At 47.7% G+C, this 14,103-nt stretch overlaps 1 protein-coding gene across 2 annotated transcripts in view; it reads left to right on the top strand.

The window, feature by feature from the left end:
- The window catches only part of FAXDC2 (fatty acid hydroxylase domain containing 2), a 33,250-nt gene extending 19,256 nt beyond the window's left edge, over positions 1-13,994 (top strand). For both annotated transcript variants that reach the window (XM_023515411.1, XM_012808395.2), the window contains 5 exons: positions 5,893-6,014; positions 9,985-10,190; positions 10,687-10,792; positions 11,378-11,544; positions 12,459-13,994. In XM_023515411.1, the coding sequence (XP_023371179.1) occupies positions 5,893-6,014; positions 9,985-10,190; positions 10,687-10,792; positions 11,378-11,544; positions 12,459-12,615 (758 nt within the window). In that variant the 3' untranslated portion in view covers positions 12,616-13,994. The remainder of the gene's footprint in view (positions 1-5,892; positions 6,015-9,984; positions 10,191-10,686; positions 10,793-11,377; positions 11,545-12,458) is intronic.
- The last annotated feature ends 109 nt before the right edge of the window (positions 13,995-14,103 follow it).

The following is a 14,103-nucleotide window of genomic DNA, read 5'->3' on the forward strand; positions in this document are numbered from 1 at the left end:
GTCTCATTTTGTAGCCCTCAGTAGAGTGCTCTGGCATCACAGTTCACAGCAACCTCAGACTCATGGGCTTAAGCAATTTTCTTGCCCCAGCCTCCCAAGTAGCTGGGACTACAGGTGCACACCACAACACCCGGCTATTTTTTTTTTTGGTTGTAGTTGTCATTGTTCAGCAGGCCTGGGCTAGATTCGAACCCGCCAGCTCTGGTATACATGGCTGGCGCCCTTAGCCCCTGAGCTATAGGCACCAAGCTTAGAGATGGAGTCTTGCTTTTGCTCAGGCTGGTCTCGAACTCGAGAGCACAGGCAATCCACCTGCCTCGGCCTCCCAGAGTGCTGAGATCACAGGCATGAACCACGGCGGCACCAGGCCCCATTCTGTATTCCTTAAATAGCCTTTGGAGTTCTAGGTAGGCAGACACCTTGTTGGATGGCCCACAGGGTAACCATTAACCTAACATTTATTTTCCATAATAAGAAAAAAAAATCTATTTCCAAGTATAAAAGTAAATGCGTGCTGATTATTATTGTTTTGTTTTAGATACAGACTCCCAATTTGTTGACCTTGGTAGAGTGCTATGGAATCACAGCTCACAGCAACCTCCAGCTCTTGGGCTTAGGCGATTCTCTTGCCTCAGCCTCCTGAGCAGCTGGGACTACAGGTGCCTGCTACAATGCCCGGCTATTCTTTTTGTTGCAGTTTGGCCAGGACCAAGGCTGGGTTCGAACCCACCACCCTTGCTATATGGGGCCGGCACCCTACTCACTGAGCCACAGGTGCTGCCCCAATATGTGCTGATTTTAAAAACAAATATTGGGGCAGCGCCTGTGGCTCAGTGAGTAGGGTGCCGACCCCATATACTGAGGGTGGCAGGTTCAAATCCAGCCCTGGCCAAACTGCAACAAAAATACCTGGGTGTTATGGCAGGCGCCTGTGGTCCCAGCTACTCAGGAGGCTGAGGTAAGACAATCGCCTAAGCCCAGGAGGTGAAGGTTGCTGTGAGCTGTGTGATGCCATGGCACTCTACCAAGGGTGATAAACTGAGACTCTGTCTCTACAAAAAAATAAATAAATAAAAGTAAAAAAATAAAATAAATATCACACCAAGTGCAGTGACTCAGTAATCCCAATACTTTGGGAGGCTGAGGAAGAGGTCACTTTCTTCTTCCCATTTCTCCCTATGCAGTCACATTTAGGTCTGGATCAGAGCTCCAGGGGCCAAGTGATTGCAGCTGCTGTGTCCTGCAGGGAGGCTGGCTTTAAGAAGGGTGGGGCCAAACTTCCTATGTCTGAACTCACCCCCACATGCTCCCTTTTGCTCCTGTGAACCCCATTCCCAGCTCTGCACATTCCCTGTCTCCAGCTGCTGGAGCCAAGGCATCATATGCTCTGAATAATAAAGCCATCCAGAAAGTTCTCCATGGGGAGCTGTGCACTACACTCTGGTTTGCACCCTTGGGGCCAGATACCCAGGAATATCACGAAAAATCTGACCTCAAAGCTAAGTTCTTGTCCCCCATATGCTGAAGCCACAGGGCCCAGGGGGATTCAATACCCAAGTCCTTCTTTTTCCTGATGCTTCTTCCAATGAGACCGGGTGTATGTTTCACCCAGTAAAACACCCTGTAAAAGGTGTAACCCTGTAAAAGACCCTCCTTTTATAGAACCTGACAAAACTTTCTCAGCAGGCCCAATAGGTAACCTTTATCCCAGTTTACTCTCTCGGCTCTAGAGAGTAAAAGCTGTTGAAGACTAGGGAAAGACATGGTAAGACCAATAGGAAGTGAATGGAACTAGTTAGAAGTTCCTGTGGAAGAAGAATTTAAAGTTTTTTTGGTTTTTTTGAGACAGAATTTTACTTTATTGCCCTCGGTAGAGTACTTTGGCATCACAGCTCACAGCAACCTCCAACTCCTGGGCTTAGGCGATTCTCTTGCCTCAGCCTTCCAAGTAGCTGGGACTACAGGCGCCTACTTGGCTATTTTTTTATTTTTTGAGACAGAGCCTCAAGCTATCACCCTGGGTAGAGTGCAGTGACATCACAGCTCACAGCAACCTCCAACTCCTGGGCTCAAGCGAGTCTCCTGCCTCAGCCTCCCAAGTAGCGGGGACCACAGGCACCTGCCACAACGCCCGGCTATTTTTTGGTTGTAGCCGTCATTGTTGTTTGGCGGGCCGGGCTGGATTCGAACCTGCCGCCCTAGGTGTATGTGGCTGGCGCCTTAGCCACTTGAGCCACTGGTGCTGAGCCCACCTGGCTATTTTTTGGTTGTAGTTGTCACTGTTGTTTGGCAGGCCCCAGCTGGATTTGAACCCACCAGCTCCAGTGTATGTGACTGGCACCCTAGCCAGTTGAGCTACAGGTGCTGAGCCTTTTTTTTTTTTTTAATTTGAGACAGAGTCTTACTATGTCGCCCTCAATAGAGTGCTGTGGCGTCACAGCTCACATTAACCTTGAACTCTAGGGCTTAAGTGATTCTCTTTCCTCATCCTCCCAAGTAGCTGGGACTACAGGCACCCGCCACAGTGCCTGGCTATTTTTTTTCCTTTTTTTGGTGGTGTTGTCATTGTTGTTCGGCAGGCCCGTGGATGAGTTTGAACCCACCAGGTCATGTGTGTATGGCTGGCGCTCTAGCTACTGAGCTACAGGCACCAAGCCTAGTTGTTCTTTCCAGCTGATGTCAAAGTTGCATCTGCTCACAGGCTGCAGGCTGAGGGGACAGCTGGGCAGATGCTATATACTGTGAGCTCCTTCAGAGCAGAGGCAGGGCCTTGTTCCCCACTCTGACCAGCTAACACAGTGTCTAGCACTGAGTGGTCAGTCAAAAACTATCTACTTCTGCCAAGGCTCACCCCTGTAATTCCCAGTGCATTGGGAGGCTGAGCTGGGAGGTCCAGCATTCAAAACCAGCTTGAAAGGCCAGGCACAGTGGCTCACACCTATAATCCCAGCACTCTGGAGGCCGAGGCAGGTGGATTGCCTGAACTCAGGAGTTTTTACCAACCTGAGCAAGAGTGAGACCCCATCTCTTAAAAAAAAAAATAGCCAGGCGTTGTGGTGGGAGCCTGTAGTCCCAGCTACTTAGGAGGCTGAGGCAAGAGAATCGCTTTGAGCCCAAGAGTTTGAGGTTGCTATGTGCTGTGACATCACGGCCCACTACCAAGGGTGACAAAGTAAGACTTGGTCTCAAAAAAATAAAAAGACCAGCCTGGTTAACAAAACATTAAAAAAAATAAAAATCAGACAGTTCAGGCTTGGCACCTGTAGTTCAAGTGGTTAGAGCTCCAGCCACATACACCGGAGCTGGCTGGTTTGAATCCAGCCCAGGCCTCCCAAACAGCAATGACAACTACAACCAAAAAATAGCCAGGCATTGTGGCAGGCACCTGGAGTCCCAGCTACTTGGGATACTGAGGCAAGAGAATCACTTAAGCCCAAGAGTTAAAGGTTGCTGTGAGCTGTGATGCCATGGTACTCTACCCAGGGTGATAGCTTGAGACTGTCTCAAAAAAAAAAAAAAAAATCAGACAGTTCAAATAAGTATAGAAAAAGTGAAAAATCATGCATTCTCCCACCTCCAAGAAATTACCAATATTATTAGTGTATGTTTCTTACATATTAGGTATAGATGATATCAAGTTTTTTTTTTTTCAGTTTTTGGCTGGGGCTGGGCTTGAACCCACCACCCCAAGTATATGGGGCCAGCACCCTACTCCTTGAGCCACAGGCACCTCCCTGATATCAACAATTTTTTAACCTTTTTCATTGACTAGAGTATAGACATCCTCCCATGTCAATTAATTTAGGCTTACTAATATTTTAAGCTGCCTAGTCCATTCTGTTGTATGGAAATACTCTTAGTCCATTTACTACTAATGAACATTTAGGCTGGTTTAAGTGTTTTACTGTGATTTTTAAAAATGCTGGGATGCACACTTCTGTATACATATAGACGTATGACCCATTCTTTCCTTCCTTCCTGTATGTGTGTGTCTCTTTCTTTTGTACTTCAGATACTGCCAAATTGCTCTCCAGGACACTTATATCAATTCTATTCTCCCACAGGACTGGAAAGTATTTCTTCTTTTTTTTTTTTTCAAAGACAGAGTCTCAGGGGCAGCGCCTATGGCTCCGTGTGTAGGCACCGGCCCCATATACTGAGAGTAGTGGGTTCGAACTTGGCCCCAGCCAAACTGCAACAAAAAATAGCCAGGCCTTGTGGCAAGCACCTGTAGTCACAGCTACTTGGGAGGCTGAGGCAAGAGAATCACCTAAGCCTAGGGGTTGGAGGTTGCTGTGAGCTGTGACACCACATCACTCTAATGAGGGAGATAAACTGAGACTCTGTCTCAAAAAAAAAAAAAAAAAAAGACAGAGTCTCGGGCAGTGCCTATGGCTTAGTAGGTAGGGCACCAGCCTCATAAAACTGAGGGTAGTGCGTTTGAACCCAGCCCTGGCCAAACTGCAACAAAAAAATAGCTGGGCATTGTGGTGGGCCTCTAGGGAGGGTGATAAAGTGAGACTCTGTCTCAAAAAAAAAAAAAAGTCTCAAGCTGTCACCCTGGGTAGAGTACTATGGCATCATAGCTCACAGCAATCTCCAACTCCTGGGCTTAAGTGATCCTCTTGCCTCAGTTTTTGTTTCTCTTTTTTTCATAGAGACAGAGTCTTACTTTGTCACCCTCGGTAGAGTGCTGTGGCATCACACAGCTTACAGCAACCTCCAACTCCTGGGCTTAGACGATTCTCCTGCCTCAGCCTCCCAAGCAGCTGGGACTATAGCCATCCAGCACAATGCCCCGTTATTTTTTTGTTGCAGTTTGGCTGGGGCCAGGTTTGAACCACCATCCTCGGTATATGGGCCCAGCACCCTACCCACTGAGCCACAGGCACTGTCCCCTCAGCTTTCTTTTCTTATTTTTTTTTTGTTGTTGAAGTTTGGCCAGGGCAGGGTTTAAACCTGCCACCCTCGGTCTATGGGGCTGGCATCCTACTCACTGAGCCACAGGTGCTGCCCAGTTTTTCTTTTTTTAGTAGAGACAGGGTCTCACTTTTTGCTCAGGCTGGTCTCTGACTCCTGAGTTCAAGCAATCCACCCACCTTGGCCTCCCAGAGTGCTAGGATTATAGGCGTAAGTCACTGTGGCCACCTGGAAAGTTATTTTCCAAGTTCCAGCTGCCACTATACAGGAACAGGAAGGGCACTGGATGAAAGCACAGAAAGAGAGTTAAGTAAAATATTGCCCTTGTCCTTTAGGATTTTTTTTTAATTTTAATTTTTAACTTTTAATTTTTGAAACAGAGTCTCACTATGTCGCCCTCGGTAGTGCCGTGGTGTCACAGCTCAGTGTATCCTCCAACTCCTGGACTTAACCAGTTCTCTTGCCTCAGCCTCCCAAGTGGCTGGGAGGGTGTCACTACAGGTGTCTGCCAGAACACACCTGGCTTTTTTTTTTTTTTTTTTGGTTGTATTTGTCATTGTTGTTTGGCAGGCCTGGGCTGGATTCAAACCTGCCAGCTCTGGTATATGTGGCTGGCACCCTAGCTGCTGAGGTACAGGTGCTGACTTAGAGTGCTATCTTAATATATTTTCTCATATATGTATTTACAAACACATAATGTATATACAAAAAATATGAAAATTACTAACCACCTTGAAGTTTGTTGTCACCATTATATAGCTAAGAAAAAAATAGAGACATTCCTTAGGTGACTTGTGTTAGTTCTCACAGCTAATTTGTCACATAAGAATGACAAATTCGAATCAATGTCTAAGACTTCCCTGGCATGGAACTGTCTTTGGTGCAGCCTTACTCACCATTAAGTTTTTTCAGTTAATACATGTGCTGTGAGAACCTGATGTCACCCTGATTGTTTCTGCTTCCCAAACTCAGGAGCCACCCTAGTGCCTAGTCTGTTCTTCTGGTGCTTCAATGGACTTCTGCTGGTGGTTGACACAACTGGAAAACCGAACTTCATTTCCCGCTACCGAATTCAGGCTGGCAAGAATGAACCTGTAAGTGTTCCTACAGCCCTTCCTGGTTAAAGCACAGAAAGCAAGAGCTAAAAGTTACACTCAGAATTCTTATCACTATCCCAGGAGAGACCATGGCCAGAAGGAGCCAAGTTATGGACAAGGCTACCCCAGTTGAGAAGGTTAGAGAGAAGAAATAATTTGCCCCAAATCTCAGAGCTATTTAGCTAGTGGGAAGTCAAGAGTAATGTTCTGGCTTCCTGTTCCCTGCTCAGGCTCTACACCTGCCTGTGCTGCCCCATGGGAACAGAGACAGCAATGGCTGGGTGCTGAAACAGGTAACAGCTGTAAAAGCAATGGGGAACTACAATAGATGGATAGATGGTGTGGATTCTGAATGTGTGAGTGTTGGTTGCTTTTTAAACAAGTCCTCCTTCCTAAATATTTATTCAACCTATAATGCAAAGTACTAAGGGCAAATCCATGAAAAACAAGGCCCAGACTGCTAAGGAGGAGCTCTGACTTCCATAGCACCAGGAAGTGAGTCCCACTGGCCCCTGAACCTGGATTACCTGCTTGGTGCTGACAGCCTCCAGAGAATCTTTTCTTACACAACGGGGAAGAAACCCAGGTTCTTTCCCACCCAAACCACTTCCTGATTTCTTTGCCAGACAAGACAATCATCTCTGGGGATCACCTCAGTTCTCAGGGCCTTCTGCCCCACCTGGCACTCCAGAAAGGCAGAATGAAAAATAGTGCTCTCGACGCAGTTCTGTGGAATGACCCTTTCCTGAGCCAGAGATGCTGGCCTGGCTCATGATCCCCTGCACTTGAGGCAGCCAGCCCAGTGGGCTTCCTCTAGGCTCATCTTGGCAGGACATGGACTAAAGCCTAAAGTGTCAGGCCATTGCTTAGTCTGTCAGATCTTATTATCTGTCAGATCATAGCTGACTCCTTGGCAGTCACCACTGACTACACAATTACATCTTTAAGGCCAGATATTACAACAACCTGAAATTGTTCAGATAAGGAAACATAAGCTTTGAGGTATGACATGGATAGAACCATGATGCAAACTCAGGCTTTCGGACTGCAGGGGGACTCATACTCTTTAACTGCCAGGCTATGTCAGCTCTCAAGAACAGGGGTGTCCAACCTGAGGCCCGCAGGCCACATGCAGATTATTTGAAGCCTGTTTTGTTCATCCATGGTGTTGGATATTGTGAAAATTATGTACGAACCTTTTTTCTGCTCACAGCTTTCATTTGTGTTTTTTTGTTTTTTGTTTTTTTGAGATATAGTCTCACTATGTCACCCTAGGTAGAGTGCTGTGGTGTCACAGCTCACAGCAACCTCAAACTCCTAGGCTTAAGCAATTAATTCTCTTGTTTCAGCCTCCTGAGTAGCTGGGACTATAGGCACCTGCCACAACACTTGACTATTTTTTAGAGATGGGAGGTGGGAGGTGGGGGGGGGTGTTTTCACTCTTGCTCAGGCTGGTCTTGAACTCATGACCTCAGGCAATCCACTTCCCTCGGCCTCCCAGAGTGCTAAGATTATAGGCATGGGCCATCCACAAAAGCATTGTCTGACGTTCTCTGTAAACCCCCAAATCAAGAAAAGGCTCGGGCTCGGAGCCTGTGGCTCAAGTGGCTAAGGCACCAGCCACATACACCTAAGGTGGCGGGTTCGAATCCAGCCCGAGCCTGCCAAAAAACAACAATGACAGCTGCAACCAAAAAATAGCTGGGCATTGTGGCGGGCACCTGTGGTCCCAGCTACTTGGGAGGCAGAGGCAGGAGACTCACTTGAGCCCAGGAGTTGGAGGTTGCTGTGAGCTGTGATGCCACGGCACTCTACCCAGGGGGATAGCTTGAGGCTCGGTCTCAAAAAAAAAAAAAAAAAAAGGCTCCACCAAAATTGATATCAGCAAGTTCACCAATGATCTGGTCTCAGGCTTATCTCATCCAACCACTAGAACATTTCCACAGTTGTCATTCCCTTATCCTTGATGTATTTTTGCTTCCAGGACACCCTACTCTCTATGTCCTCCCTGTAGGCCCTATGTGACCTCCTCTCCTACTTCTTACCACCTCCCCCCCACCTCTCTCTCTCTCTAATTTCCAGTCACAGGCCAGAAACGTGACCGTCTTAGAGCCTTGTCACCAGCTGTTGCCTTGGTTGGAAGGCCCTTCCCTCAGCTACCTGTTGGGCTAAGGCCCTCACTGTCTTCATGTCACCATCTCAATGAGTCCTACCCTGACCATTTTATTTAAAATTAGTGGCTTACCCCTTGCCTGACACTCCCAATGCCCCTTTCCCCCTTTTTTCTTTTTACCAAAGCACATATCACCTTGGAATATAGATTTTTTATATTTGTTGTTTCTGGTCTGTCTTCCTCACTAGAATATAAATTCCAAGAGAGAAGAAATGTATTTTATATCTGGGTGCAATGGCTCATGCCTGTAATCCTAGCACTCTGGGTTAGGATTACAAGGTGGGTAGATAGCTTGAGCTCAGGAGTTTGAGACCAGCCTAAGCAAGAGTGAAAATAAAAATAAAATAAATAAAATTTTTTCTTTACTAAAAATAAAAGAAAATAGAAAAAATAGCTAGGCATGGTGGCAGGTACCACTAGTCCCAGCTACATGGGAGGCTGAGGCAAGGGGATTGCTCAAGCCCAAGAGTTTGAGGTTGCTGTGAGCTAATGATGCCACGGTACTCTACCCAGGGCAACAGAGTAAGACTCTGTCTCAACAAAAAAAAAAGAAATGTATTTTGTTTTGTCCATTGTTTTCTTTTCCAGCACCTAGAATACTGAATGCTACATAGTGGATGCTTAATAACAGTTGAGGGGTGGCGCCTATTGCTCAAAGGAGTAGGGCGCCAGCCCCATGTGCCGGAGGTGGTGGGTTCAAACCAGCCCCGGCCAAAAACTGCAAAATAAATAAATAACAGCTGAACAAATGAATAGATGTTATACCCTTGTCTTGGTCAAGGTTCCCAGAAGACATGAATGGCCTTATTTACATGTCCTCTCAAAATAGGCCATCCAGACCCAGCCTCACCTTGGGAAGGAAGTAAACAATTAGAGTGAATTCTGAAGTCAGTCTATGCACATAGTGCCTGGAACAGCTGAGGGAAGAGGCAGGCCTCCAGTCTGGACACCATTCTGAATCCTGTCCCACTTTGGGGCAGAAAACCCTCCAGAGTGCAGAGGGAACTCAGGGAGGAATCCCTCTAACCAATCTCAAATGAGTTTATTAGCATGCAGAGAGTGACCTTTGGTCACTGGGCTATCCTCTAGCACCCCAGTTCTCTGACAAAAGGAAGAATCAATGGATTACTGATTCTTGGAAGAAGTGCTAGCTGTAGTACTGAGGCTGAATGGGGTTTGGGCATTTGGGGCCAGCGCGCCACAGCAGACCCAGGTGAAAATGCTTGGCCAGTGTGAAAACCAGAACATGAGTCAAGAAGCTAGATAAGCAGCACCCTGCCTTACCTCCTTCTTTGTTCTGGGCCTAGTCCAGTGAAGGTGGACCAAATGAGGAAGCAGATGACCTTGATCTCTGTGCCCAATCATGCACAAGGTTCTCCTATGAAGAGGGGCTAAAGGGATGAAATTGGATATCAACCTGAGAGTAGACAGCCTTCTCTAAGTGTCGTGGAAGTTCCTCAAGTTACCTGTAAGGAATACCTGGGGCCTGGCCAGAGAAAAAGGAGGGCATTGGTGTCTGTGGAATGAGAGAGAAGGCAGGTCAGGCACAGCCTGAAAGCTGCTGGGAGGGAGTTTCCAAGGTAGTGGCATTATTCCTTGGCCTAACAGCCAGGGCCTTATTCTGCAATGTTTCCAACCCCAGGGCTGGGAGGCTGTCAGGAGCTGTTGGCTATGCCCAGCCATCACTCCTTGAGTGAAGGCCTCCTCTGAGCAGGTCACAATAGAGCTTTTTTCTAGAAGGGAAAGACTGACTTCTCACGCTTGTCCATTTCTCTCCTTCCCTCCTTTGGGCAGGTGGACCCTGTGAAGCTACGCCAGTCTACCCGCACAGTTCTTTTCAACCAGTTCATGATCTCTCTCCCCATGATAGTCTTCCTTTATCCCTTCCTCAAGTGGTGGGGAGACCCCTGCCGCCGTGAGTTGCCTACCTTCCACTGGTTCCTCCTGGAGCTGGTGATTTTCACCCTGACTGAGGAAGTCTTATTCTACTATTCACACCGGTAAGCAGTCCCTACCTGAGCACAGCTGGCTCCTCACCCTGCCTTGGGCTCACTTATCAACAAGGAAACTTGAGGCCTCTCAATTGCAGATACAGGGCCAACACCCCTGGCCTCAAGTCTACAATTAAATGGCTAACAGACAACTATCTGTCTCCCATAACCAACATGGGACAACTGAGAATTGTCCAGAAAAGAGCAAGCTTCTCCATTTGTTTGGCAGCCAGGGCAGTTTCCCATTCACTACCTTACTGAATCCTTTCTGGGCATCCCCATTTACAGCTAATAGAATGAGTACAGAGGCAAAGTACCCACCCCGAAGCTATGCAGCATAAGGGATGGACTTGGAACTTGAGGACAGGCCTGCGTGCTAGTCCCATCTGTTTTAAATTTGGCTCTATGGCTGGAAACCCTAGTTTCTACCTTTGGTTTCTCAAGGTGTGGTAGGGTAGAGAAAGTGAAGAATCAGCGGATTATTAACTATTACCTATTTCCCCAGACTCCTTCACCACCCTGCATTCTATAAGAAAATCCACAAGAAACACCACGAGTGGACAGCTCCCATTGGTGTGATATCTTTGTATGCCCACCCTATAGAGCATGTGGTGAGTTGAACTCTCCTCTCTCCAGAGGTGAAGGACAAATGCCCCTAACCACCTTCCCTAAGGTTCCCTAGCAGAAAGTTAGACCATAATGGCCCTTTCTTTCTTCTTCCCTTTAAATAGCTGCCATAGGCTCGGCACCTGTAGCTCAGTGGTTAGGGTGCTAGCCACATACACCAGGGCTGGCGGGTTCAAACACGGCCAGGCACTGTGGCAAGCATCTGCAGTCCTGGCTACGTGGGAGGCTGAGCCAAGAGAATCACTTAAGCCCAAGGGTTTGAGGTTGCTATGAGCTGTGACGCCACAGCACTCCACTGAGGGTGAAAATAGTCAAACTGTGTCTCAAAATAAATAAATAAATAAATATATAAGTAAATAGCTGCTATAGGTTAGGCCAACCCAAGTTATCTCACTTAACCCTCCCAACATCCTGTTTAATCCTGACTTTGCTAATAAGGAGGTTACTTTTTCAGATCTGAGTCAAGGAACTTTTTCTCTGCTACTTTCATGGGGCAAAGGATTCAGCTGGGTCCCTTCCCTGTCGCTGGGCCCTGCCTTCAATCCCTTCAACCATCCCTCCCCTTGCAGGCCTCCAACATGCTGCCGACAATTCTGGGTCCTTTAGTAATGGGCTCTCATTTATCCTCTATCACCACGTGGTTTTCCTTGGCTCTCATCGCCACCACCATCTCCCACTGTGGCTACCACCTACCCTTCCTGCCCTCACCTGAATTCCACGACTACCACCATCTCAAGTAAGGACTTCTTCCCCATAGTGGGCCCCTGGGCAATAACCACCACCCTCACTACTCAAGCTTCTAATGGTGGACATTGGTGTCTCAGTTTAAATGGGGGTGCTAATTGGGAAAGAGGTCTGAAAATAATGGCTACATTGGGACCACCTTACTCCTTTCCTTGGGTTCTGGACCCTTAGATAGCTAATGTAAGCTACAGACACTCTGTTCAGAAAAACGTGTATATGCATACAAATCCTGCATGCAGTTCCAGGGAAATCGTGCCCCCAGGCTTTTTCAAGTATGACCTACCGGAAACCTCGTATGCCAGAAACACCTGAGAGCCTTGTTTAAAATGCAAGTTCTTTCAATCTGAGCAGGAGTGAGACTCCCATCTCTATAAAAAAAATTAGCTGAGAGTGGTGGAAATGCACCTGTAGTCCTAGCTACTCGGGAGGCTGAGGCAAGAGTACCACTTAAGCCCAAGAGTTTGAAGCTGCTGTGAGCTGTGACGCCAAAGCCTCTAACCAAGGTGACAAAGAGAGAGTTTGTCTCAAAAAAAAAAAAAAAAAGGTATCTGGGAAAGCAAGAGCTGGAAAGCTGCATTGTAGTTAAGTATTCCACGGGATTCTGATGGAGGTGGTCTCTGAAGCATACCTGAACAAGCCTAGTTCTGCCAGAGGTTCTCAAATTGTGTGCAAGAGAATCACATGATGAGCTTTTCAAAGGAAGACTACAGATTTTGCAGGTCTGGAGTGCCCCCAGAAGTCTAACAACCCCTTTCCCCCAGGTTATTTTGATGCTGGTGGTCAAGATGGTGGTGACAGGTGTGGGTAGGCAGGCTGAGAACTGTATGAGAGGTCAGTACAAATAAAATGGAGATCCATATAGGGGCCTCCAGCGCTAGGGCTACAGCACCTCCCTCTCTCCTCCAGGTTCAACCAGTGCTACGGGGTGCTGGGGGTGCTGGACCACCTCCATGGGACTGACACCGTGTTTAAGCAGACCAAGGCCTATGAGAGGCACACCCTTCTGCTGGGTTTCACTCCACTGTCTGAGAGCATCCCTGACTCACTGAAGAAGATGGAGTAAGAGGGGCCTCGAGTCATCCTGGCTGTCCCCTCAGCAGCAGCACACCAAGGTGGCCTAGGGCCTCCTAACTGCACCTAACAACTTGCCTCCTTTAGCCACACACTCTTTAAAGCTGTCACTAAGGCAGAAGGAAGGTTCGCTTCCTGAAAAAGCAGGGCCCAGGATAAGGCCAGGGCTTCCCCCAAACCAGTATCCTTGATGATCCTTAATGGGATCAGGAGTTGGCGTAAGAAAAACACACCTCTCCAAAATTGAGGCCAATCACAGGAGGAAACCCCACTGAGAGGGCTCCTGCAACTCCCCCAGTCCTTTGAGGTGGAAGGGGAGAGAAACTCCACCCCAGACAACACTGTGGCCTAGGCAGGGAGCAGAGAATGTCAAAGGGAACTGAGGGACTGGTGGGTTCAGGGAGCACTCCTGGTGCTGGGGTAGGGGAACCAAATATCACTTTGCCCCTTCCTGTCTGTCCCAAAATGTTCTTCTCAAGACAGAGCCGGGACACCCTGACAAACCATCACAGGTCTCAGTTCTTGACGTGCCAGATGGCAGCCCCCTTTTCCCTCCAGCACATACACACTGAGTCAGTGATATTTCAACTCTGCCCCACCACAAATGTCTTCCTTCTGAAGACATGGGGACACATAAAATCACAGGAGCTCCTCCCTGGATTAAAACTGAGACACCAAAGAGATGCAGTACAAGTCCCACCACCTTCAGCCATTTGTGGAAACCAAAGACCAAACCTTGAGGAACTACTACGCTGAGGGCCCTTTTACTCACAAGGGGGAAGAGTCAGAGTTGCTGCCCTTTGGAGATGCCCAGCTGAGGCCCTTAAGTAGCCTATTTGAATCAGGACCAGAGGATTAGAACCTTTCTCCCCCATTAGCCTAGAAAGACATGGCTGAGCAAAGGGCAAAACCCCCCGCCCCCCAAAATGGCTAACCAGTTTTTCCAACACCATTTATTCAGGATGATTTTTACCAGAAACATTATCTAAAAACCACAGCTTGGTGTAGTGGCATGTGCCTGTAAGTGCCAGCTACTCTGGATGCTGAGACAAAAGGATCACATAAGCTTAGGAGAGTTTGAGACCAGCCATAACAACCTGGCAAGACACCATCTTAAAAACAACCAGAGAGCTGCTTGGGTTCAAATGGTCCCTGTTCTGGCGTCCCTTCAGCACCCAGATATAGCCAGGAAGTCTGTTGCTCCCAAGAACAATTTGAAGACCACTTTGATTTGAATCAGAAAGATCCCTGCTGTCATTCACTGAATTTTTATGCACTTTGTGTTTATTTCCAACTTGCAGTTCTTAAGAAAACCACTTGCTATGGCTTTTTAAAAAACTTTCTTTTTTTTTTATTGAGACAGAGCCTCAAGCTGTCCCCCTGGGTAGAATGCCGTGGCATTACAGCTCACAGCAACCTCCAACTCCTGGGCTCAAGCCAGTCTCCTGCCTCCGCCTCCCAAGTAGCTGGGACCACAGGC

This window comes from Otolemur garnettii, unplaced genomic scaffold, assembly GCF_000181295.1.
Source record: "Otolemur garnettii isolate 467f Iridium unplaced genomic scaffold, OtoGar3 scaffold00003, whole genome shotgun sequence".
Taxonomy (NCBI): domain Eukaryota; kingdom Metazoa; phylum Chordata; class Mammalia; order Primates; family Galagidae; genus Otolemur; species Otolemur garnettii.